Below are 26,198 nucleotides of genomic sequence, written 5' to 3'. Positions count from 1 at the left end.
TTTCAAAATACTTTCAGTAATGTAGTGAATCACAGGGGACCAGTAGACTTTGATTCTCACAAGAACATTCAATGCATAGGAAGATCATTCTCATTGATCTTAACTTCTCATAAATGAACATGAAAAGAAAAGTATGAATACACTCGTAACGATCAATTTAAGAGGTCAAAATTATAATGTAGATATTATTAAAGAGTGTTTTAATTATGGATGTAAAAGGAGTTAAGTTATATTTTGGAATGCAAAATATGCCCTATGACTGACTACAAAGGAATCAAATATACTTTTCCATCAGTAAGAGTGGTAGTTAACTGCTAAAAGACTCTTCATATGATCTTCCTTGGTTGGGAATTGTGAGTTTTAAGATGGAGAACATGACTTTTAAAAGAACCCGTCCCTAGCCAGTCTTCAAATATGTGTAGGGAAGGAAGTTTGATTATCATTTATAACAACACATATGAATCTATGGTAAAGATTTTATTTCTTCATCCTCTACCTGAAAACAAAATAGAACTAAACTAAATACTAACAGCTTTCTTGGATTTTGTGGGACTCTCAATTTCCTTTTCCACTGCTTGTAAGAAGCGTCATTAGAGTAATACAAGAAGAGTACTGTAGGGAGGTAGAAACTCAAATATCAGCTAGTTTAATTAGATGAATGGGAGTTATACTAACTGCTAAAAAATTATTTTCTTTGTACAACCTATAAAAAGCAAAATGTTGGGTCCCATCTATTTTTAATGTTTTTCTTTGAAATATGAATTTGATTAAAATATGAATAAAGGCACTAAGGGCAATTATGAAGATACATCTTTCCTATTACACTGGTTCATGATAAAATGTCAAGACCAATCAATGATGAATACAATGGGAAATGGTATGCTTACTAAACTTCTGTGCTAAAACATTCTCTTGGAGTAAAGGATAACTAAAATTGTATGTACTGTGAAATAAAATCTAATCTAAGTTTTAAAATACTTTCTAAAGTTTTGAATGAATTTCACCATTGAACTTTTGCAAAGGCTGAACGCAGAATCTTAACAAATTTGTAATTTTCAATGTTCCATCAACATGAAATAATTCCCTGTACCAAACATGACATGTTAAAATAGAATCTAGAAAATAAAGGCCATATTATATTTCTAAAAAAATTAGAAGTTTGTATGGGCAGATGTTCACACAAAAATAATAAACTATTTTAAACATTTTAATGTAATGTTGATAAATTAAAATCTTACAGTTTGACAGAAATTAAGCCAGCCAATCATCTCTTAGGCAATAAGTATACCAACTTTTCAATTAAGAATAGATTAATAGGTGTACTGAATATGCTGTAAAGTTTAGGGGGGGAAAAAATTTTCTTTTCCCACTGTTTAAAGATAAATAGTGAAACCAAAGTAGAAAATAACCACAGGCATGGTGTGCATTTGCTGAAATGATATTTACAATTTTATCCCATAAGCATGCATATCAATTGTTTGCTTTTCCTTCCCTCTTATGGTTTTTGATTATGCTAAAAATCTTTTTCCCTCTACTAAGCATGAGAACTCTAAGAAAAAGGTTTAAAAACACACGAATTAGAAAACTAAGGCATAAGATGAAAATAAAAATTGATTCCTAAAGGGTCGAGAAACTTACACACTGAACATTTTCAGTCCTCATGTATGTTGTCACCAAATGGAAATCAATAAAGCATTAACTAAATACAGTTTAACTAAGTACAAGGAAGCCATGACAACTAAAACAGTAAAAAAGGCTAAACTGCCTTAAATGTTCTAATGAGGATTTTAAATTTAAGAGATCAGGTTCTGAATATCCAGGGTCTAATATTCTTAAGAATACTGAATCTTTTTTTTTACCCAAATAAATTAAATACTGATGAATTAAAGTGGTGTTCTTTAATAGAAGAAATGAATTTTGGCATTTTACTTGAGCAAAAATAACTTACTTTAAAAAAGTAACATTTGCTATTCTATATTCCCCCTCCTCAACTTAGTGTTTGGTGTCATTTTCAAATAGGTACCTATTTCTTCTTAAACTTTTCATTTTTATCAATCTCTAATAAATCAGACATCTGGTGGGGTGTTATTTTTTCATTTTTTTAAACATTAGGTGATTAATAAATGTTATCATATCTTAACTATAAATCTAAAAGCAATCTGATGAACACTTGCATTAATTTCAGCAGCTGCCTGGAATTTGGATAGAAGAAAGTAAGGCTTTAGAATACGAAGGCCAACTACCTACATGGCAATTGTTTCAAAACCTATTTTAATAAAAACCTCAAAACAGGGTTTTTAAAAGCCACATACTTTCCACGTAATGTACTGCTTGGTGGTAGACATATTATGTAGACATACACACTTTATATATGATCAATTACAAGATGCCTATTTATTCACTTAGGCTTTAATATCCCCAGATTACACGACTTTGAGCTGTGTTGCTCTTTATCCACGGAACACTTTGAAAATTTTGCTGTTTATATGGCTGTTTCTGATAGTACAACATATGTTAAAGTGATTTGTTTTGAATTTAGTGCTGGTATTGCTTCCATGACATCCTAAATAAATGTGTACTAATTAATGTGGCATTTATACCCTAAACTGTCAGAAAGAATACTGCCACACTTTATATCAAATCTGTACTTTCAAGTAATCTTTCATTCCGATTCAGTTTTTTGGCCAACTATAAGATCACATATATACCCTTTTATCCAAGTCATACAGATAGAAAAGTAATCATAATTCTATAGGCCAAGTACAAATGAACATGAAACCTAAAAAAGCCATACTAAGAATTTCTTCTGGCATGCATTGAAATGAGGACATTTACTCAGTGGTGGGTAAATTGTCACAACTCTTAGAATTCAGATATCACTCATACACATTTTTCATCAGGTTAAAATTCTGTGCACAAAGGATGGGATAGTATAGAAAAGGAGATCATCTTTAGACCAAAGAAATCTGCAAACATTGAAGTCTGTGATTTCTAATGCTCTTCCAGATCACAACATTTGCCTAAAAATTAATAAATGAAAGAAGTGGGCAGGTTAGGTTCAGAAAAATTGTATGTTTTCAATATTACAGAAAGTCTAAAACATTTTGACAAACGTTTCTGGCCAGGCCATCCTTGAATGCATTCAGATAAGTAGTCAGGGAGAACTTTGTTGCTGAAACACAGACACATTACGTTCATCCAACTGAGGATTAGTGCATTTTAAAAATGTTAAGAAAAATCTTATGTTCCAGTTCAGCTGCACTTGATTCAAGTGTTGCTCATAGAGGTTTGCGTTGTTATAAATTAAACATGCCGCTGCCTAAGCAGCCAAAAGTACCAGGAAATATGTTCATGTCCATAGAATAAATAGAAGTAGTCCTTCTTGAACAAAAAGTTAGCTCACACCAATTCGGGACGTCATCCATTCTAGACCTTGGCATAACCTGAAAACAGAGATAACAATGCAACTACTTTGAAAAAAAAAAACCACACAACACTTTTAACTAAAAATTGAGCTGATTTCTTTTATAGTTTTTGTCTAACATTGATACTATAGCCATTAGATTATTTGTACATTCATGTATAAAAGAGAAAGAATATCAAAGTGAAAGATTCATTTCAATAAAACCATGTGATTTTATTAGTTCAACTTGGTGAGATATTTCCTTCTGTTTCATCTTCACAAATAGAAGACTGAATAACCTGCTGAATAGTTTTCTCAACAAGTTCAAACCTATTAGTTACAGCAGATAGGAAAGTCAGCATGATAGCTTTGAGACTGGTCTAATAATACTTATTAGCTGTTCAACCAAAGGTAAATTACCTTAAACCTCAGTTTAAAGTGTCAATATTATTATTGTTTTAGATCTATAATAATGATAATAGCTAGCTAGCATTTATATAGTACTTTTAAACAATTATCTCATTTGATCCTCATAACAACCCTGTGAGACAAGTGCTATTATTATACCCACTTTAAAAAGAAACTGAGGCTAGGATAAATTAAGTGTTATGTCCAGAGCCAGACAGCTATTATTTGTGGAGAGATTTGAATTTGCATCTCCCTGACGCCAAATCTAGTGGTTTGACCCTCAGTGATGACAGCTGCCTCTAATATTTACTTTAACATTAATAGTAATACAAGGGACTTGAGCAACTCTAAAACTATAAGGTGCAGAACTGGTATAGATCCTTACTGGGGGAGTAAAACTAGGCCCCTACTTCACCAAAAAAAGAAAGATGTATAACCGTTAAACTGAGAGATTTAGTAAAGATTATGATATAGTCTAAAAGACGTCTTAGCTAAGCTCAGAAGGGTCTCAGTTCATTTCCAATTCCAGTTGGGAAGAAATGAGGTTACTTTTGGGGACTGACATGGCTTCCTATGAGTCTTCTGGGTTGGAAAGGACTTGAAAGTGACTGCTCCATACCATACAGGTATGATCAGACTAACTCAGGACAACTTATACTCTATCAAGGACAGACCCTAAGGAAGGAGGATAAAGTATTATGAAAACAAGCAGTGTTTTAATTATGTCAAGTATTTTGTCAGTTAAGAACGTAATTACTCATGTGATATGAAGTCTGCTGACTTCATTATTATTATTCCTCTATTCAAAAGTCAGTTTTAAATGATGCTGAAACCCAGAAGGTTTTAGAAATAGAAGGGACTTTAGAGATCATCTAATTCAATCCTTTTATCTTAAAAATGGAAGAAATAAAAACCCAAAGAGGTGCCATGTTATACAGAGAGTAGCAGAGCCACAACTGGGACCTAGGTCTCCTCTCCTTTCCTCCTGCTCAAGCATTCTTTGCACAATATCAGGCTGAATCTACAAAAGTCCAGCTCCAATAAACAGGTATGCACAGTAATTCATACTGCTCCTCCTCCCTAAGGAACTGACTTAAGTGTACAGTATAAAGTGGATCTGAAAGAATAAGGAATGCTTCAGGTTATATCCAGGCTGAAGAACCCATAGGAAACTATGCTGATATGATGCTCGCCCTCATTTTCTTCAGTATAAAAGTGAAGCAAAAACACATAACTTCATGTTAAAAGGTTAGCAAGTCAGTTAACCTTTCTAAGCCTTGGTTTCTTGCTGCATAAAATGGGGCTAATACCTATAATGCTGCTAGGAGGCTCAAATGAAGTACTCTATCTAACATGCTTTATAAGCTTTAAAGATTATGTGTGTGTGTCAATAATAAATAAAATCTTGACTTAGCATATTATCATCATTATTATTGTTGTTATTAAATTTGAGAATTATTTGGATAGCAGGAAAGGCTTTATAATATGAACTGTTAACTATATGAGTCACAACTGTTTCAAACCTGCTTCACTAATAACCTAAAAACAGATTTAAAGATGGGAATACTTATGGCAAGAACTACCAAAAAACACCCTCATTAAATTATGTTGAATACAAATATTTGAGATAGAATATAAAAATCATTGTACACAAAGAGAAATAAAAGGAATAAGATCAACAGAGAAAAGTCTGACCAGAAAATGTAAAGAGAAACAAAAAATTAAAACAGTAATATCTAGTCAGGTCTCTTTACAACAAGGCAGTAATGCTTACCCTTCTCCTGTTAAAGCACAGCAAGACTGAATATGCCATGGATGGTCCTTAATAGAACTAAGGGTGAGGTATTTAGAGATTTCAGCTGCAGTCATACACCCCTTCATGTCTTGCTTATTTGCAAAGATGAGAACAGCAGCCTTCCGTAAATCCTGCAATAAAAATATATTCTACTCAAAGTATTGTCAAACATTTGGCCAATTCTTTTGAAATTAAAAAAATCAAAAATAGTTATTGCAAGATAGCATACAATTCTGGTTTTATCATGTATTTTAGATACTGCCTTATTAAGAAAGAAGTACATAATCTATCTCACTGTGGGCAAATATTGATAAGGCCAACTAACTTGGAAACACAATAAAATTCTCAAACATAAACTAGTAGACTATTTGAGAACATTAAATATGCTTGTAACATTTTTCATAACAAAAAAAAAACCTTTGAGATTCATCAATTTCATCAGTGGGACTAACTACTCTACTATCTCAGGTATGTCATAGCCAAAAACATTCATTATCCAGTGGTCAACCTTCTGGAATGAGACTTTCCAAACTTAGCTACTTTGGTCCTTAGAAAAAAACAAAGAGTCCATTTCTAGGTCCTTTCTTGAAGTAGGACCTGTTGGAACTTCCAATATAAAAGTATTTTTAATAGCCTTTGAGAACTCAGGGTGCCATCGAGGCCAGCATGTAGCACTTAAGAAGGATGACATTAAAAAAGGAAAATAAGAAGTCAATTAAAACAATAAAAATCATTTATTGGGTATCTCTAAGTTAACCTTTAAAACTTTTTTGTTGTTTTGCGGGACAATGAGGGTTAAGGGACTTGCCCAGGGTCACACAGCTAGTAAATGTCAAGTGTCTTAGGCCAGATTTGAACTCAGGTCCTCCTGAATCCAGGGCCAGTGCTTTATCCACTGCGCCACCTAGCTGCCCCCAATCTTTTTAACTTTTAACAGATTATGTTTCCAAATTAATCATAGTGATTACTTTGTTGCGTGGAGGGGCATAATTACCAAGCAAAATCATATCATGCTAACAATAACACAATTATCAAGCAAAACCAATGTAAAAATACAATGCTCGGGGCAGCTAGGTGGCGCAGTGGATAGAGCACCGGCCCTGGAGTCAGGAGTACCTGGGTTCAAATCTGGCCTCAGACACTTAACACTTACTAGCTGTGTGACCCTGGGCAAGTCACTTAACCCCAATTGCCTCACTTAAAAAAAAAAAATACAATGCTCTACATGTATTAGTAACTGAGGTCATTTAAAAACAAACAAAATAAATTTTACTACTTACCTCATGAGCCAGCATTCTATATAGCTCTTCTCTAGTAATAGCCAGTCGTTCTCTGTCAATGCTATCAACGACAAGAATGATGAACTAAAAAGAAATTATAAATTTGTCACTTATGTAACATATGACAAATATATTGAAAATTACCATGACACACATAAAAAAAATTCAACCACTAGTATTTTTCCTTGTAGTTAAAATTTTCAATCTACTTTATAAAAATTACACCAGGGCTTCAGGAATTGAAATACTTCTTGTTAGTGTGACCTTATACCTTCATAGAAAGATATGTCTGATATCTACAATATTATTTATAAAACAAGGTCAGAACTAGATATACAAAAAACTTCTCCAAATCCACTAACAAGTGACAGAAATGTTATTTCTATACAGTATATCACCAGTATTACTATAATTATTATTTATTGGCCTTATCACAAAAGATCACTTAGAATTTATAAAATATATTCAAATATCTTTTTTAAAATGACTTGAGACAGTTTATTTCTATTACTTTCATTTAGGTTCATCAACACTATGGTTCAATTCCATGGACTTTCTTATTTGCTCTTATGTTGTAATAACTTCCTATCAGATGATAATAGATAAATCCTAATGATTTTCTTACTCTTCTCATTTTATTACAGGATCATTAGATTTCAATTTTGAAATGTTTTGTATGACTTTTTTTTCAAAATATTAACTAAGTGAAAAGGTAAAGTTTTAAGAAGACTCATATGTTAATGCATATAAGCAAAGTACAATTAGTTTTCCAATAAAGAACAGTATACTTATTTAATATACCTGATGTATCACAGGGCTGCTGTATGGAATGTACTCTGTAGATACTATAAGTACTATATAAATGTGGATTATCATCATGATTCTTTTCCTCTCATCTAAATCTGTAATTTCCCTCATTTCCTCTACATTAGGCAATTCTCACAACCAAGGCAGATGAACAACTATTCTACAATGACCTTACAAGTGTTATGTGGAGCACAGGTTGAAGGTCTTTGCCCAGGATCACAAAGCCAGTGTGTGTTAGGGGCAGGGATGGAACTCAGATATTCCTGACACTGAAGTCAGCTCTCTATGCGGCTACACTCTCTCAGTGCTACTTCTATCCTCCACTAACATCAAAGAAAAAGAGACAGACTTGAGAAGCACCTAAGGACAAAAAGATGAAGATGAAAGACCAAAAAAAAAAAAAAAAACCCCAAACCCACCACAAAAAACAAAAAATAGCTGAAGAGAACAGATGCAAGAAGAGGTAAGAACTTTGTAAAAACAAAATAAAGGAAATTGGTTATAGCTATTTACATGTTTAATAGCACTAATGAAATGAGGAGAGTAAGAAATCCACGAGCAATTTCATTGTCTCAACAACCCTATGAAGTGGAGACTCTGGGTATTACTATCCCAATTAATAGTTGAGGAAATTGAGGCTCAGAGAAGTGAAATGATTTCCTTGTCACACAGCCAATTGAGTGTCAAAGACAGAATCAGAACCCAGGTTTTCTTAGTCTAGGGCTCTTTCCACTACACTTACTACTTTTCTATGTGAGCTACAGCAAGTCTTAAACTCTTTCCACTCATGACTCCTTTTCACCAGAGAAATTTTTATGTGATGCAGGTATATAGGTATATAAAATAGGTATAACATAACCTTTTACTGTTACCACATTTTTCACAATCCCCACATTCAGACCCATAGTTTTTTGGGTTTTTTTGTTTTGTTTTTTTTGGTGAGGCAATTGGAGTTAAGTGACTTGCCCAGGGTCACACAGCTAGTAAGTGTTAAGTGTCTGAGGCTGGATTTGAACTCAGGTCCTCCTGACTCCAGGGCCGGTGCTCTATCCACTGTGCTACCTAGCTGCCTCCAGACCCATAGTTTAAGAAGCTTCGAGCTAGAATAGGCAGGGAAAATTTAAAGGCAAGATGGGTCTTGAATTAAGACCTTAAAGAATGGGGAATATTTAGGTGTAGAAAAAGAGAGATACCATTCTTTGAAAATGAAGGTACGGGGCAGCTAGGTGGCGCAGTGGATAGAGCACCGGCCCTGGAGTCAGGAGGACCTGAGTTCAAATCCACCCTCAGACACTTAACACTTACTAGCTGTGTGACCCTGGGCAAGTCACTTAACCCCAATTGCCTCACTAAAAAAAAAAAAAAAATGAAGGTACATGATGAAGAATTGACTTAGATAATTTAGGAAAGACCTTGAAAACTAGGCAAAGGAATTTAAATCTGATGTGGTAAGTAAGAGAGCCACAGCAGGTTCTTTTTAAAAAAAGAAATAATGAGGAAAACGATGTGGGAAGATGGCAACTGCATCCAGGATGGTCACAAGTAAGACAGAAAGCAGGAAAGAGAATAATATGACATATGTTATATAAATACTATGGGTGACAATAGTGCACTTAGTCTTAAACAGCTATATCCCAAACCCTAACCCATTACCCTACCTAATAAAATTCTAACCCGAACTATAAATGAACAGACTGGAAAGGAGGAATACTCAACCTCTAGATTTCTTCATAAATTCAGACACCAGTCAAGAAACCACGATTTGCAGTTTTGCCACTAGAAAAGTCTTTGATTTCATGCAAGTCAATTACCATTTTCTCAGCCTCACTTTCCTCATTTATGAGAGAGCTGGAGTAAATGATGTCTAAGGAACCTTCCAATTCTAACACTCCATGAGTCTATAAACTAGAAGGCAACTACAGTGTGATATGATGAAAGCTTGGAATAAGGTGTTAGCAGTGAGAATGGAAAAAATGAGAACTGAATCTGAGAGGCAATAAAAAGGAAAAATTATACTGGTGCCTGAATGGATGTGAGGGACAAAGGAGAAGACATAATTTAAGCAGTCATATCAAAGATCTCTCTACTAATAATAAAAATAACAGTTGTAATTGTTATTATTCAAGATAAACATTATTGCAACATCAGACAAACTGAGGCACTGGATGACATGTCAGTGTAAAAGGTGAACGTAAAAGTCTACAGAAAGCATTTGGTGACTAGTGAAAGCACTGGGAGATAGGAGCCAGACTCGGGGTCATAAAGATTTTGCATATTATGTTAATGTGTTGGCAATAAAGGTCAAGATACTGTGTTGGAGTGAATTAACTTTAATATTCTTGACATCTGTAGACATATATTACCCACTTAAAAAGCCCTCTTTGACAGGAGGTGACATAGTAACAAACAATCTCTATGTCTGAGAGCTGAATATACACTATATTCAAAAGTCTTCCAGAGCTTCAACAATTTCAAAAATTACCCTTTGAAATGCTTTGTTTGCTTTCTTAACACAACACTGATCAGCTGTAGTCAACTTTGACCTATCCATCAAAGGCACCTTTATTACTGCACTGTGTTCTCTTCCCAGCTGGAGATACTTTTGTGCTCTGGATAAAAGCACCAGCTGCTAAGCTTTTTAAATAGTGTTATATTCCAAAAACTTTTGTTCCTCTCCTACTCCTTTCACAACATCTGCCAGTGTGTCAAAATTTCGCTTGACAATAGAAACAGAAATTAAGCCATACTGTAGTTAAGGCCTTTGCTTAGTCCCTTCTCAGTCTCGATATACATACATTTTGTAGTAAATACATGTATTGTTAGGAAAAAGTCCTATAGCATAAAAAAAGGAACTTTAAATACTCTTGGCCTTTACTTTTAAAGAAGATCTCTAGTTATGGCTTCTTTATATAGGAAAATACTATGGGTGACAACAGTGCACTTACTCTTAAGCAGCTATATCCCAAACACTAACCCATTACCCTACCTAATAAAATTCTAAGACTAACTATAAATGAACTACAAAGGAGGAATACTCAACCTCTAGATTTCTTCATAAATTCAGACACTAAGAAGCACAACCTTGAAACAAGCAAAGGGAAAAACACTGGGAACTGGAAAAGTCAATATATGAATTAAAATCATACCAAATATTTTGAGGTATATACTTCCACTTCAGAATCTAAAGGATCTGCGATTTCAGTATGAATACTCCTGTACCCACAGTTTTCAATATATTTTCCTTAGTATATATCAGAGCCACTATAGCTGAAAAAATGTATTACCCAATAGCCGATCTGGGAATGATCCTCTGAGTTAGGATAATCCTTGCCCAATTCACAGATAGTCTAACACTGGTCTCATCCTCATAGTCTAACAAGGTAAGAACTTCCAGAGCTGGCATACCATTGGAAGACATTGCAAGAACTCAAGAGCAGTTCCCAAACTCCAATGAGGGAATAAAGTGGAATTTCACTAGTATTTTCTTTTTCTTAATAATGTCCCTTCTGTCTCAAGTCTTCAAGCTGACCCCCAAATGTATTTAAAGGGACTTAAGTATCAGGTACCTTCCAGTTCTAACATTCCATGAACCTATAAGCTAGAAAGCAAAAGCAGTAAGTATAGTGTGTTGTGATGAAAGCTCGGAAAGATGTTAACAATAAGAATGGAAAGAAAGGTTTGAATCTGAGAGGTAATGAAAAAGAAAAATGTGGTGCCTGCTTAGCTATGAGGAACCTCTGAACCTATATCAACATCTAGTCTGTAAAGTATTTGGGCTTGCTATTTTGTGTGCTATGTTTACTTTGCAGTGAGTTTTTTATATACCTCTGTGTTAGAGTAGTAAGTATTCCATGATGACCGCAGCGACTCTTGACCACCAATATCCCACATAAGAAAATGAGTGTTCTTCACAACTATTTCTTCAACATTGCTTCCTATGGTTGGGGAGGTATGGACCACTTCATTCATTAAGCTGTGGGAAGAAAGGCATTATACCAGCTATTCAGGAAAGCATTTAAATCAGAGGCATACAACAGGTTTATCATTTCGCAAATCACTTTAATTTGGGTCAAAGGAGCCAACTCCTCGAGGTGTAGGGGACACATCTTGATCAATCTTTTAAGATATTAATTACAATATTAAGTTTCTTTCAGGTTATTTGATTTTCCCTGTCACAAACTACATGATCATTGACCGGTAAGCATAAAGACTTTCCAAAAGTCTTCCAGACTTTTAGGTTACATTTTTAAGATTATTACATTAAAATACCTGAAGACTAAGAAATCATTTACTTTAGAATAACTATCCCCTATTAAGCTATCCATGAGCTGCTTTCAGCAAAAATGTAGCACAAGAAGCAGGTTACAATGGGGAGAGCAGTCAGATGCAGGCCCTGACACGAAGGCAGGCACTCTGGATGTTAGTTTTTGTCCTGCAGCTCTTATTAACTGTATCCCCTTGGGCAAATCACTTCAAAATGCTGGGCGCCATTATAAAATGAGATGGCTGGATCATATGATCCCTAAAGTCCCTTGTAGCATCGAAATTCTAGGGCTCTGAAAACTATTTCAGAGGACAAGCGAAGGGAAATTTATATGGTCAAGCTGACAGTGAACACAACCAAAGAGAAGACAAAATTGGCAGATCCACACTAATATATGACATCTATTTGTTAAATACCTACAACAGAAAACATACTTAATTTTACAAGGGATTACCATTTCATTGACAGTAAAGGGGAAATGTAGGTTATTTTGAGAAATGGATTTGATGGACTGTTTTAATTCCTTCAAAATTAAATATAACTATCCATCTGCTGAAACATTTTCAACCTCTACTTTATAAGCAAGAGTGATCTTGATCTGATTCTCTCTTCAGTGATTATTCCCTATGTTATAAGGGCCATAATTAGTAGAAAGTTTTCAATACTTTCTTTAGATAATGTTTTTCCACTTATGGTGAGGGGTAGCTTGGCCCCTATGTGACAACACCTATAAATCTCACAGGATTGCTAAGAGGATCACAAAACACTATAGAAATGAGAGCCATTATCTACTTTTTACTTTCAGCCAGTACTTTGTGTTGAACATTCCCTGAGATACCTAGCTGTATGGTTCATCAGTTTTACACGATTTCATAACCCAAAAAAAGGGACAGGAATCCTCAAGGGCAAAAAGACTGATTTATTTTATGCTTTTGAAATACTTCAGTTTTGACAAAATAAAGTCTATATGTAATGACATCTTTTCAAATGTTTTAGATCAGTAGTGTCAAATTCAAATAGACACTGACTTAGAAAAGCACAAATTTAACATTATCTAGGCTGTACTATATTTATATTTATTTTGCTATTTCCCAATTACATTTTAATCTGGTACAAGAAGCATTATGGAGTTTCCTGGCCCACAGGCCAGGGAATTTGATATATGTTTTAGATTATATAACAGGTACCTCATTTTTTAATTTTTTGTATAAAAGAAAAAAATACAATTAAAATAATGAAAACAGTTTGAATAGTCATACTTACAACTGATAGAGAATGGTGGTTTTCCCTGCATTATCCAATCCCACTATTATTACTTTGTGTTCTACAAAAAAAAAGCAAACCACAAGCATTAAAACTTCTGTAGATTACAAGCACAATTCATGGTCTTAAAGTATTATGTTAATTAATTAATGGGAATTATCACTGGTGATTTATTAGTATACAGTTAAAAGAGATGGGAAAGGAGAATCTCAATTTACTATGTTGTCTACCTTTTCTTTCTGAGGTTCTCTAAGACCCAGGATAATATTCTACTCTTGGCACGATTCTTACAAAAGTGACTGGAGGGTAGGCAAAAGGGAAGCATAGAGGAGGTTTTGTCCATTGGAATTTTGAAAAAACAAACACTAAAGCCCTAAAAAATGACAAAAATCATACAGCAGTAAATAATTATAGTAATCTTGTGTTTGAAGAATGTAAAGATAAAAACACACTGTTTGATAAAAATTGTTGGGAAAACTGCAAAGCAGTCTGGCAGATATTGGGTATAGGCCATTATCTTACACCATTTACCAGGATAAGCTCAAAATGGATACATGACCTAGCTATAAAGGGAGATATCATAAGAAAATTAAAAGAACATGGAACATATTACCTATCAGACTTATAGATAGGAGAATTTATGAATAAACAAAGAGCACTGTGAGCTGTAAAAGGGATAATTTTGATTAAATTTAAAAGGTTTTATACAAATAAAATCAATATAGCCAAAATTAGAAGGAAAGCAGAAAATTGGGGGGTGGGGCAGTGTGGAGATTTTAATAGACAGTTTCTCGGATAAAGGTCTCATCTCATTTGCAAAGAGAACTTTGTCAAGTTTAAAAGAATATGAGTCATTCCCCAGTGGATAAATGGTCAAAAGATATGAACAGTAAGGTTTTGGATGAAGAAATCAAAGCTATGTATAGTTCTGTGAAAAAAATGCCTTAAATCATTATTGATTAGAGAATTGCAAATTAAAACAACTTTGAGGTACCATCTCAATATATCAAATTGGCTAAAATGAAAAGAGAAAATCAAAAATGTTGGAGAAAACATGGAAAAACTGGGACATGAATACACTGTTGGTAGAAATGTGAACTAATCCAACCATTCTGGAGAGCAATCTGGAATTATGCCCAAAGAAATGTGTATGCCCTTTGACCCAGCAATATCACTATTAGGTCTATTTCTCAAGGTGATCAATGAAAAAGGAAATGAACCTATCTAAAATGTAAGTAGCAGGGCAGATAGGTGGCACAGTGGATAGAGCACTGGCCCTGGATTCAGGAGGACACCTGAGTTCAAATCCGGCCTCAGACACTTAACAATTACTAGCAGTGTGACCCTAGGCAAGTCATTTAACCCCAACTGCCTCACCAAAAAAAAAAAAAAAAAAAAAAGCAAGTGGATAAAATGTAGTAGCTTTGTGGTGGCAAAGAACTGGAAATTGAGGGGATACCCATCAACTGGGGAATAGCTAAATGAGTTATGGTATATGATTATGAAAGAATACTAGTATACTGTAAGAAATGATGAGATGACTGATTTTAGAAAAACATGGAATGAAAAGTGAAGTGAGCAAACCCAAGCAAATGTTGTATATGCAATAACAGCAATATTGTTCAAAAAAATAATATGACTCAAATCAACCATAAAGGACCTATGAAGGAAGATGCTATATACCTCCAGAAAAAAAATGATAAATCAAAATGTGTATAACATGGCTTTACATATATTTATAAATCTACATAAAATAGTGGTCTCTTATGTGTGATAGGGAGGGAGGAAGGAAGACAATTCTGTATTGAAAATGTAACCCCCAAAAGCAGGGGAAATGACAAGAACAAACTATTTTAAATGCAAGTAACTGCTGTGGCCTTCTCCCCCACCCCCCACCCCGTGCCCCCCACCATGCCCTTCTATACTCCTGTCTGTTCTTTCTAATTAAGTTAACTTTCTATTAATTTGTCCTTGGCATCTTCACTTTCACCAACATCTGTTAGGCTCTTTCCTTTCCAATTTTCAAAATTCAATTTAAAACCAAACTCCCGAATGAAGCTTTTCCAGTAAGAAACCCATCCCTTACCTCAACTGTTGATATTTGTGGTACACCAGTATATTGTTTGTAAGATACAGTAACAACCTGTTAAAGTAGTGGACTCTTCTCAGTTAGGGAAAAGCATGCCCATATAATAAACATCAAGGCAATATTATTTACATCAACTCAAGAATTTGAGAAAAGTAAGTTTTTCACAGGTAGAGAGAGAACTGATAAAAACCAGTTATGGGGGGCAACTAGGTGGCACAGTGGATAAAGCACTGGCCCTGGATTCAGGAGCTCATGAGTTCAAATCTGGCCTCAGATACTTGACACTTACTAACTGTGTGAGCCTGGGCAAGTCACTTAACCCCCATTGCCCCGCAAAAAACAAAAACAAAAACAAACCAGTATGAGCTGACCCTCGATGATGTTCTAGCAACAGGAGGTAAAAGTTCAACCCTAGTCACTACTGAATTTGCTTAATAGATTTATTAATAGTAACTTCTCCTCCCATGCCTAAAATCTCCACCCCATTTTCAATCAAGGGTTACATGAAGGTGTATGTGGATGGGAGGGGTAACATATCAAGGAGATATGTTAGAACTCTTCCAGGACGACTGTGAAATCAACATAACTGACCTAAGGTAGTACTCTGAGGAGGGACTTACTGTGTTAGGCCTTAGGATAAATACAGGCAGCACACTCTAGTATTCACACTCACTGATTGTTTTTACTGTGGGTGCCCATTCATGAGAACACAATAAAAAGCTTCTGTCATACCAAAGTTGCCTCTGAAAGATCTTATTTTGAGAAGGTGGTCAGCACCTGTTTCTCACATTATTGTTCAGTCATTTCAGTTGAGTTTGACACTTCATGACCCTGTGTGGGGTTTTCTTGGCAAAGATACTACAGTGGTTTGCCATTTCCTTCTCTAGCTCATTTTACAGATAAGGAAGCTGAGACAAACAGGGTTATAATAAGTGCTCAGGGCTACACATCTAGTGTCTGAGACCAATTTTGAATTTGAAGATGAGTCTTTCAGTTTGAGTTGCCATTCAAAATGTACCACCTTGCTGCCTGCCGCATAGCAATCATAAACCTCCACATTTTTTAAATAAGCTGTCCTCTAGTCTAAGTCCATGTCTCCCCTTCATTCTGCACCCAACGGTTTTGTTTTGTTTTTTAATCTGAGTATAGGGCTTTATTCACTTTTATCCCTATTTTTTTAGATTAGATTCAATTCATTGTTCTTGCCCGTGAAATCTTTTTGAATCCTGATTCTGATGAGCATGACCTCCTTTATTCAAATCAATGATAAAGGAAACAAAGGCCAGATTCCTGCAAGCATTCTACTAGGAACCTGACAGCATTCATTAATCACCACTCTTAGGGTTTGGTCACTCAACCAAATCTACCTAATAGTACCATAAGATCCAGCCCATATCTCTCCATTTTTGTGGACAAGGATATTGTGGGACTCTGTCAAATGACGGTCGAAAGGCTAATGTTATATATCAATGACATTGCCCTAATCTACCAGGTGACTAACTCTACCAAAAGAGGAAATGTGATTAAATCTACTATTTTCAATTTTGAGCTAATCTGGCAGGATGGGCAGAGCTCTCCAAAATCAGGTTAGATATAGGGTCCAGTGCCCATCTGTCTATGGGCTATGTTAACCTCTTAGTGTTCTAGGCAACTCTCTAGAACTATAAATTACAGAAAGACTGCTGACTTGCATTGGGTGAGGGAGTTTCTGCATCTACGAGTTCATAATACTAATGAAATCACTATTCCATTCCTTTTCCCTAGATGAATTTTTTTTCTCAAGCTACATCATAGAACAGTTCTTCAAGGACAGGTATCCAGTACCATTTCTTCTCTTTGTATCCCAAACTCCCCACTATAATCCATTTAAAGCTCTGCACCAAATGTCCTTTAGCCATTCAACAAGTATTTATCAGAGGGCAGCTAGGTGGCGCAGTGGATAAGCACCAGCCCTGGATTCAGGAGTACCTGAGTTCAAATCCGGCCTCAGACACTTGACACTTACTAGCTGTGTGACCCTGGGCAAGTCACTTAACCCCCATTGCCCCGCCAAAAAAAAAAACACAAAAAACAAGTATTTATCAGAGCTCCCTTACACTGCTTATACAGCTAAGTAGAAAGTATCTGATCTCTTGAGCATAAATCCCTTTCTCTTTTTTCTCTGGAATTTCCCCCTTACATTGTATTGATCTTTTCAGGCCAAAAGTCCAATCTCTTTACCTAATGCTTGCTATACTACACAGCCATTAGCCAAAGCACTTCCTTCCTCTACCCCCATGTAAATTAGGCTAATTTTTCCTTTTAAGGTATTTAAAACATCCTTGAGACTTAATTGCTCCAGGGACTAAAAGCTCAGGTGATTGACATTACTTCCAAATCACAAAAAATCAGCTAGGAACATTAAGTGGTCACTTATGCTTGGCTAGCAGACCTCCACGGACAACTCAGAGGCCAGGGGTTTCACTCAGCTTAACACAACCAACTTAAAATAAATAAGTAAATCTCCTTTTGTTAAAGAATTAGTTTGAGGGGCAGCTAGGTGGTGCAGAGAATAGAGCACCAGCCCTGGATTCAGGAGTACCTGAGTTCAAATCCGGCCTCAGACACTTGACACTTACTAGCTGTGTGACCCTGGGCAAGTCACTTAACCCCCACTGCCCCACCACAAAAAAAAAAAATTTTAATTAAATTAAAGAATTAGTTTGAGTCAGTCTGTGGCACTGAAAAACAGCCCAAGGTATAGGCACAACCAAAATTTGACGTTATTAATCTCTATATAACTTCAATTTACAGAGAAGGAAACTGAGGCAAAGAGCTTAAATGACACTGTCACAGTCACAGTCACAGAGCTAGAAAGTGCTTAAGGTGGAACCTGAACAGGCCTTCCTGATTGCAACTCCAGAACTCTATCCACTATTCCTAGTGCTTCCCATTCATTTGACCAAGCTCCAATGCCCCATCAACCAACAAAGACACAAGTAGCATGGGGCAGCTAGGTGGCGCAGTGGATAGAGCACTGGCCCTGGATTCAGGAGGACCTGAGTTCAAATCCCGCCTCAGACACTTGACACTTACTAGCTGTGTGACCTTGGGCAAGTCACTTAACCCTCATTGCCCTGTCCAAAAAAAAAAGACAAGTTGCAAACAATGAGCTATTAGAGGAACAGATCATCTATTCTCCCTCCACAATGTCCTGAATGTGTGTGTATATATAGTGTGTGTGTGTGTACTGAATAAGGACTCAGTCTTCAGTATGAAAAGTATTTACTAACTTTTAACTTTCTATAATCTCCCTGTCTTATTGCATTTTCCCTGATTTACAATGAAATGTGGCATAGAAGTACTCCCTAATTTTCCAGAGACTTACATCAGTTTCTTCCATCACTGCTGTAATAAACAGTAATGAAGGTCAGGGATAATATAACATTTTATATACACTAAAGATATATAGAGAGATATCTAGATAGATGTAGATATATCTATATACAAACATATTTAGTATGTATATATACATGCAACATGGATATATATAACATAGTGTGTGTATATATAAAATATTGTTATCCCTGATGTTCGTTACTGTAATAATGGGCAGTGAGAAATAAATTTTTTTTAATTTATACATGCATATATATAACACACACATACATATATGCTCTACATGTATAGTCTAAGTTAGGAGTAAAAAGAATCCTAGAGTACTGAGAAAGTATAACAAACATTTGAATATCATATAATACTAAATTTCTATTATTCTGCTACAATCAAGAGTTATTGAATTTCTGACTGATTTATTTTCAAGGTCTTTTCTCAATTAGCAAAAGTTTTGAAGGGGAGAATCAAGGGTCACAACTTCAGCTTTGTCAAAGTGGTTTTATCCAGGGAAGGGAGAAAGAAATTTAGATTAGACATACCCTTTTTTTTTTTTTTTTGCTATTTTTTAAACTATTATCCTTTAAAAAAAACAACACAAAAACTGAATCCTCAAAATGAAATGAGTGACAAAAAAGAAAGCAATGTTGCTTACAATAGATTGTCTTTCTTTAGAAATCTATAAGATTATCACAAGAACTAAGTGTAATTCCAAACGTCATGTTCTTTTTCTTTACTAGCATTTAGACCAAGGAAAACAAACAAAATCCAGCCTTCTGTTATTCTGATGCACACCTGTAACTTTTCTCTCATCCTCTACATCTGATTGCCTGGACAATCACATCTGTTAGGGTGAATGGAGTTCAGTCATTTGACAGAGTAAATCAAGAACCAAAGGTTTTTGGAAGTGGCACCAGGGAATAAATAGGCCATCTACATTAAAGTCCCACTAGATAGTCAATTCCTCTTCCATCTTCCACACATATCTTTTCTTTATCAATAACAGAAGTTGGTGTCAATAACAGAAGTATGGTGTCTTCCTCTCCCCTCTCTACTTCTGACTCAACACAAACCTGAGATGCCTCACTCTGGCAATGCCTGAGGCCTGTTCTCACTTGGCCACTCACTTCCTCTCTTCCTGGGGCCCTCTTTTCCAACTGGTAAGTTTCTCTCAGAATCTCTTTTCAGAGCAAAGCCCAGTCACCCTTCATTTCCTCTGACAGCTTTACTTCTGCCTCCAGATTTCACCATACTCCAGTGTGGGTAGCTTACATCTCTCTCACCCACCCCTTTTCAACTCCTTTTTGTATATGGTCTCTACCCTTAGAATGTAAGCTTTTTGAGGGCAGAGATTGTCTTTGTATTTGTGTCTCTAGCAATTAGTAGGATGACATTCATATACTTATTAAATATTGGTTGACTTGCTAATTTTTAAGCTTTACGAAAAAGATTTCTTGAAAACAACCTATGAAGTAGGTCCCTATTGTTACTATTATCCCTATTTTATGAAGGAGATAACAGGTTCAAAAAGCTTAAGGTCTTGCCCAAGGTCAACAGCAAAGAACAGAAGGCAGAATTCAAATCTAGCTTTCTGCTAACACCAATTTCAGTGCTCTTCCCATGTTGACTTGTTTACTTTGAGGTTTACAATAAAGTCACAGTTAAGTCTCCTTGCCAGCCGAGGTTGGCACAGGGAGATAAGAGTGTCTGTGGATGCAGGGGTGGGGGTGGGGTGCAATTCTGGGGAGGCATGCAGGAGTATTTGGCTGAACTCTCCAGAGCAGAGAGAGGCTATGCACTTGTAACAGTACAGAAAAAGACACCAAATGGAAGATTCTTTTTTTGTTTGTTACCCAGTTCTATGTCATTGATCCAGGGGTTGAATGAAGAAGGAACCCATGCCCAAGGATTACAGGGGAGAGAATAGAGAAGGAAAAGACTGAAGTGCTGAATGAGACACTTATTTTTTAGACATGTTTTGCTTGACTATATGTGTTTGTAACAAGGGTTTGTTTTTTATCTTATTGTCAATCAACTAGGGAAGAGAAAGAGAAAGCAAATTTTTGCATACTGAAAAAAATATATAATTTTTTTTAAATATGCAATCCAGAACCAAGAAATCAATATACACAGTGAATATAACAATGTAAATGGAAAGAAAAATTATAAAATAAAAAATAAATGTAAAAAATTATAAAGATCAAATAGGACTGAAGAGATATAAGAAGACAAATTCAACCTACCACTTCTTGGAGGTGGGAGGTGCATAGGTGGTGTATGTTATACATGTTTTCAAACTTTTTCAATGTATCAATCAGTTGTGCTAATGTTTTTTCCTCTCTAAAAATATACTACTTATCATACTGGACTGGGAGGGAAGGAGAGAAAGACATGTGGGATTACTGTGGTGATGTAAGAAACAGAAAATATCAATAAAAATTTATTTTACACCGAAAGTGTAAAGTGGCACACTTGGCCTGGAGTCAGGAAAATCTAAGTTCAAACACTTAGCTGTGTGACCTTGGGAAAGTCATAACCTCTATTTGCCTCAGTTTCCTAAAATGTAAAATGATAGCACCCACCTTCCAAGGATCAAATGAAATTAAAATATGCACTTTTTTTTTTAATTTTGAAAGACAAATTCTGTCAACTAGAAAAAACATTATTCAAGTTAGAAAACTATTCAGTAACACGTACATATAATAAAATATAGCCAAGTCTCTAATTACCTGAAGCAGAGAGGAAATTAATGCATGGATAATTCAAAAGTCCTTTATTTTTGGAATAGGGCTTTGGAAAGTGCTGTATGATTATATTTACAACAGATTTACTTTCCTAGTTGTTTTTGCATGGGTTAGTCTTAAACCTAGTTTACATAAACTGTATTGGGTAAAAGCAGGGCATAACACAGTGATATACCAAGAGAGCTACATCTAAAGTACGTTTTAAAATTACTTTCAGTATAACTGTACACAGTAGAAACTTACTTTCACATTTGATCCTTTTTGTTTGTTTGTTTTTCTTTGTATACCGGATTTTTCCTGTTTGAAGTTTTCAAAATTTATAATAATAAAAAAGTCTTTTGTTAAAAAGTTTTCAGTGTATATACCATTATCTCTGAACATATTATGAACAGTAACTAAATATGAAAAGCATTTATTATTATTATTTTAAAATCTGTTTGGCCCCTAACATGAAAATGATTTTTCTGTGACCTACATTCTTGTTAAACTCCTGGTTGGCAGTGTACACTATGGCTTTTCTGCAACACTGGAATCTGAATGAGCAATTTGTGGTGTCAGTACTCTTACATAAGAGGTATTCATCAACTCAAGAATTGGCCTGACTTTTCCTGCCAACAGGGCATAGAAAGTGCTACTAGACAGGACAAAAAGTCAAATAAACAAATCCTGAGACTATCAAAAGGGAAAAAAACACACAAGGGGAAAAAAAATGAGGCTAAAGACTGAGGGAGAAGAAAGGAACTATAAAAGAGAAAAATGAGGTCAGAAAGAATAATGAAAATCCAAAAGGCCTTTAAAGCCTTTAAAATAAACTTTTTAAAAATTCCAAAGTTTTGGTATGTGTACTTGTTTGTTTTACTTTTACTATGGTATCTCACAATAATGCAAAAGAACTAAGAGATATACCTAATTATCTGCACTAATCTATCTAAACTGGGATATTCTGTTAGGTATACAGCCCATAGAGTTTGTGTATCCAGACAGAGATCTTGTATTATGTGTGATTATGAATCGCATTTATTTATTTCTAATGAGTAGGCTTTGCAGCGTTTTTTCACCATTACAAAATCAACACAACATCATCTACAAATAGGAGCATCTAGCATCCTACAGAAAATCCTTTCCATATTGAACAGACAGCCTTCCTGACAATGTTGGTAAACAAATCAATTGATCCACAAGCACTTATTAAGCAGGTATTATGTTCAGGGCACTGTGCTAGGTGCTAGGAATTCAAATACAATGAATGAAGCAATCCCCACTCCCAAGGAGCTTACCTCTCTCACTGGAGTATATATTTCAGTATGGTATTATCTCTCCAAAATTAATAATTAGTAAGCTTTGAACAAAGCTATGACTATTGATACCTTTTGGAAGGAATCTTGTATAATTTCAACATACGAATGGAAGACACTCTCTTAAAAAAAAACTTTTATGTGCTGTATTTTGCTCTAAAGAATCAAGTATCTTTTAATAGTCCCTAAACAATAAGCACAGTGGATCTTAATTCATTCAACCTTTATGGTCAAAAAGTTGTCTAAAAGATGTGATCTACTCTTGAATATAATTTGGGGTGTAGTGGATAAGACACTGACCTTAGAATCTGAAAAAGTGGTTCAAATTCTGCCTCATACACTTACCAGCAGCTTAATCCTGGGCAAACTCTGTGTGTCTCCGTTTCCTCATCTGAAAAATGAGGAGGTTTGATTTGATGACCTCTTACAGCTCTGAAACCAGTCCTATGATTCTTTTCAAACCTTCATTCAGAATGTAACTGATAGGTGTAGATTGATTATTCTCACAATGATTTCCAGGGTTCAGAAAATACAAATAATTATTCTGTGCCCTTCTTTGTAATCATGGTTATGTTTTTCAAGTATTTGGTATCTTCCCCTTTTCCCAATATCTTGAGAATCAATCCCTGAAAAACCTTGCAAGTATGCAAGACCTGTTTGTGTATACTAGATGTAGTCCCAGCTGTTTTTCCATCTTTGCTTATTTGAACGGCTTTTCTACTTCCCCTTGCTGCACAGCTGGGACAGTGATGATAGACTCCAAATGTGATAGCTTATGACAAGGAGAGAGGGAAAAAGTATGTCACAGAAATTTTTCCTAATCCTCCCAATTTTGTTTCCCTTCATTTCAATTTCATCCTTAAGTGCCTTTGGGATGACTGGGCTTAACTGGGTATCTTTTGTATTTTTCTTATTTTCATGGTTTGTCATGAATTCAACACATAATGGCCAACCTACTGGAGTCTCTATGCATTTAACTAAGCTGTTCCTTGGAAAACTCTTTTGTTGTGACTGTATAGGAACTTTTTCTACCACTGTAGATACTGATGGAGGCTGCCATTAGGATAGCCTTCAAAAACCCAGAATCACTTCCATATACCAAGGAAGCACTAGAGTGGTACTTCCTAAAGTTCTATTTTAGATAAGATTTCCAAAAAGACATTGATATAACTAGGGCTGGCCCTCAGTGTCTATAGAATAGGCCAGCACTGGTTATTTCAGAGACCCATGGCTAAAATATAACTTATCTTCATCTGGCTATGGTAACATATTAAAATTTCTTCATTAAAAGTTCAAGTGAGGGGCAGCTAGGTGGCGCAGTGGATAGAGCACCGGCCCTGGAGTCAGGAGTACCTGAGTTCAAATCCACTTAACACTTACTAACTGTGTGACCCTGGGCAAGTCACTTAACCCCAATAGCCTCACAAAACAAAACAAAAGTTCAAGTGAGCAAACCAAGCATCGCTGAGGTACTTGCACAAAAGACAAGTAACTTGCTTGTTTTTAAGGCTGGAGGGACATTAAGGGTTTTTGGGTTTTTTTAAACTGACATTCAGGGGCAGCTAGGTGGCGCAGTATATAGAGCACTGGCCCTGGAGTCAGGAAGACCTGAGTTCAAATCTGGCCTCAGACACTTAACACTTACTAGCTGTGTGGCCCTGGGCAAGTCACTTAACCCCAATTGCCCAGCAAAAACAAACAAAACACATTCATTTAGCATCTTAAGGTTTACAACAAAACCCTCAAAATGCATTATTCCATCTGAACAGCACAAACTCAGCTAAATGATAAGAGTTAACCTGAGAGCATGTTTTACTTCCATCTACTCAGAACATCTTGCTATCTTCCCTTTCACTGACTGACCCCTCTCCGCACAGGGAATAGCCCCCACTTTTGGACCAGAGATCAAGCCTTCTTCCCTGGGTGACTTAAGTCACACCACTATGGGACTCCTCTCCCAGGGACTGAGTATGATTGGCAGACAAGTGCAAATTCACCTAACCCACTATAATGAGCTGGCTTCAGATGATACTTCACATTGTAAACACTTCAGGCATCTTGGAATATCTTTACTATCCACTCTGCCAAAGGCAAAGCCAGCTGACACAGAACACCAAGGGAGTAGGAATATGGAAATAAATACAAGGGAAAAGGGAGTAAAAAAGAAACGAAATAATTATTGAAGAATGTTTTTGAATGTAGCTTACATAAATCACTTTCAAGCAATTACTGTATGTCCCTTCTAAAAACAAAACTATTCTTGAATTTTATATATTAAGGTGATAGGACTAAATGTACTGTTTGCAAAATAAGTTATCAAATTTATTTAAGTCAAATCTATCCAAGTCTGTACTTTTTATCACCTACTCATGCGCCAGCTACATTCTCCTCCCTTCTCCCTCTGAACTCCCATGGTGAAATCAGTTCAACCCTCCAATGTCCTCTTCTTTAATATCTCAACCCTTCTCATAGCACCGATCTTGCCTAGTCAAGCTCTGGATCACTCCCACCACAAGCTGTCTTAGCTCCTGTAGAATGCTGCAGAAAACCACTAAACTGTGCTGACTGCATCCACTACAAATTTATGTTCTATAAACCCAACTGGGCCCTCACTATGGCAGAGCATCATATCTCCTTGATTAACTTACTGTTCCCACTCACCACAGCTGCTCTTCCAAAACCTTTCATCCCTCCTCAAAGCTCCCATGGTTCCCTTTGTCACACCTCATATGTGTAACGACTGGAATGACGCCACCTGCCAGAGACTTACTGTAGAGAAGCTCCACCATGAGGAGAAGGTCTCTGAGGGAAGACCATGCGTCTTTTCTTTGGCGTCAGGAAATGATGTTTGCTTATGGGAGGAAGAAGGGGGAGGCTGGCGCTCTGACCCGCTCTTTTTTGTGTGGACTCTGGAGAAGAGCGGAGCTAGGAATGCTCTCTCCCTTTAATAGACAGATGAATCAGGCCTTTCTCTCTCTCTCTTTACCAAATTCTTATTCTCCTTAATAAATGCTTAAAAGTCTAACTCTTGCTAAAGCTTATAATTTATTGGAGACCACTCATTAGATATTTTAGACAGTATAGCTAGAATTTTAGCCTTTACATATGTTACTGAAAACTTGAAGCCTAGCTGCCAGTGAGACACCTACGTGATCATGTGACAAGAATTCTGGGCCTAGAGTTACCAAGGCAGTGCCAATCCAGCCTCAGATACTTAAGAGCTAAGTCACCCTGGCCAAGTTTCTTAACCTCTGCCTCAGTTTCCTCTCAACTATAAAATGAGGATAAATCATAGCACCTACCTCAAAGAGCTATGAGGGAGGGTCAAGTAAGACAATATTTGTAATGCACTTAGAATAGTGCCCAGCACATAGCTGTTATTCGGTCATTTCCATACACTTAGCCTTTCTCCATTCACTAAGAGGCCAGTCTTCTCCTCTCTCATTTCACATAAGCCAGATGACTTCTGCCACTATCT

The 26,198-nt window shown here is 35.9% G+C and overlaps 1 protein-coding gene across 1 annotated transcript in view; it reads right to left on the bottom strand.

Moving 5' to 3' along the window:
• Window positions 1–739: 739 nt before the first annotated feature.
• The window catches only part of ARL5B (ADP ribosylation factor like GTPase 5B), a 38,229-nt gene continuing 12,770 nt past the window's right edge, over window positions 740–26,198 (bottom strand). The window contains exons 2-6 of the mRNA XM_043966883.1: window positions 13,221–13,281; window positions 11,519–11,666; window positions 6,887–6,970; window positions 5,586–5,737; window positions 740–3,443 (exon numbers count right to left, since the gene is read on the bottom strand). Of these exons, the coding sequence (XP_043822818.1) occupies window positions 3,395–3,443; window positions 5,586–5,737; window positions 6,887–6,970; window positions 11,519–11,666; window positions 13,221–13,281 (494 nt within the window). The 3' untranslated portion in view covers window positions 740–3,394. The remainder of the gene's footprint in view (window positions 3,444–5,585; window positions 5,738–6,886; window positions 6,971–11,518; window positions 11,667–13,220; window positions 13,282–26,198) is intronic.

The sequence above is a fragment of the Dromiciops gliroides genome, chromosome 5 (assembly GCF_019393635.1).
Source record: "Dromiciops gliroides isolate mDroGli1 chromosome 5, mDroGli1.pri, whole genome shotgun sequence".
NCBI lineage: Eukaryota > Metazoa > Chordata > Mammalia > Microbiotheria > Microbiotheriidae > Dromiciops > Dromiciops gliroides.
Note: the sequence above shows the minus strand (reverse complement) of the source record. Positions and strands in the feature narration are given on the sequence as shown.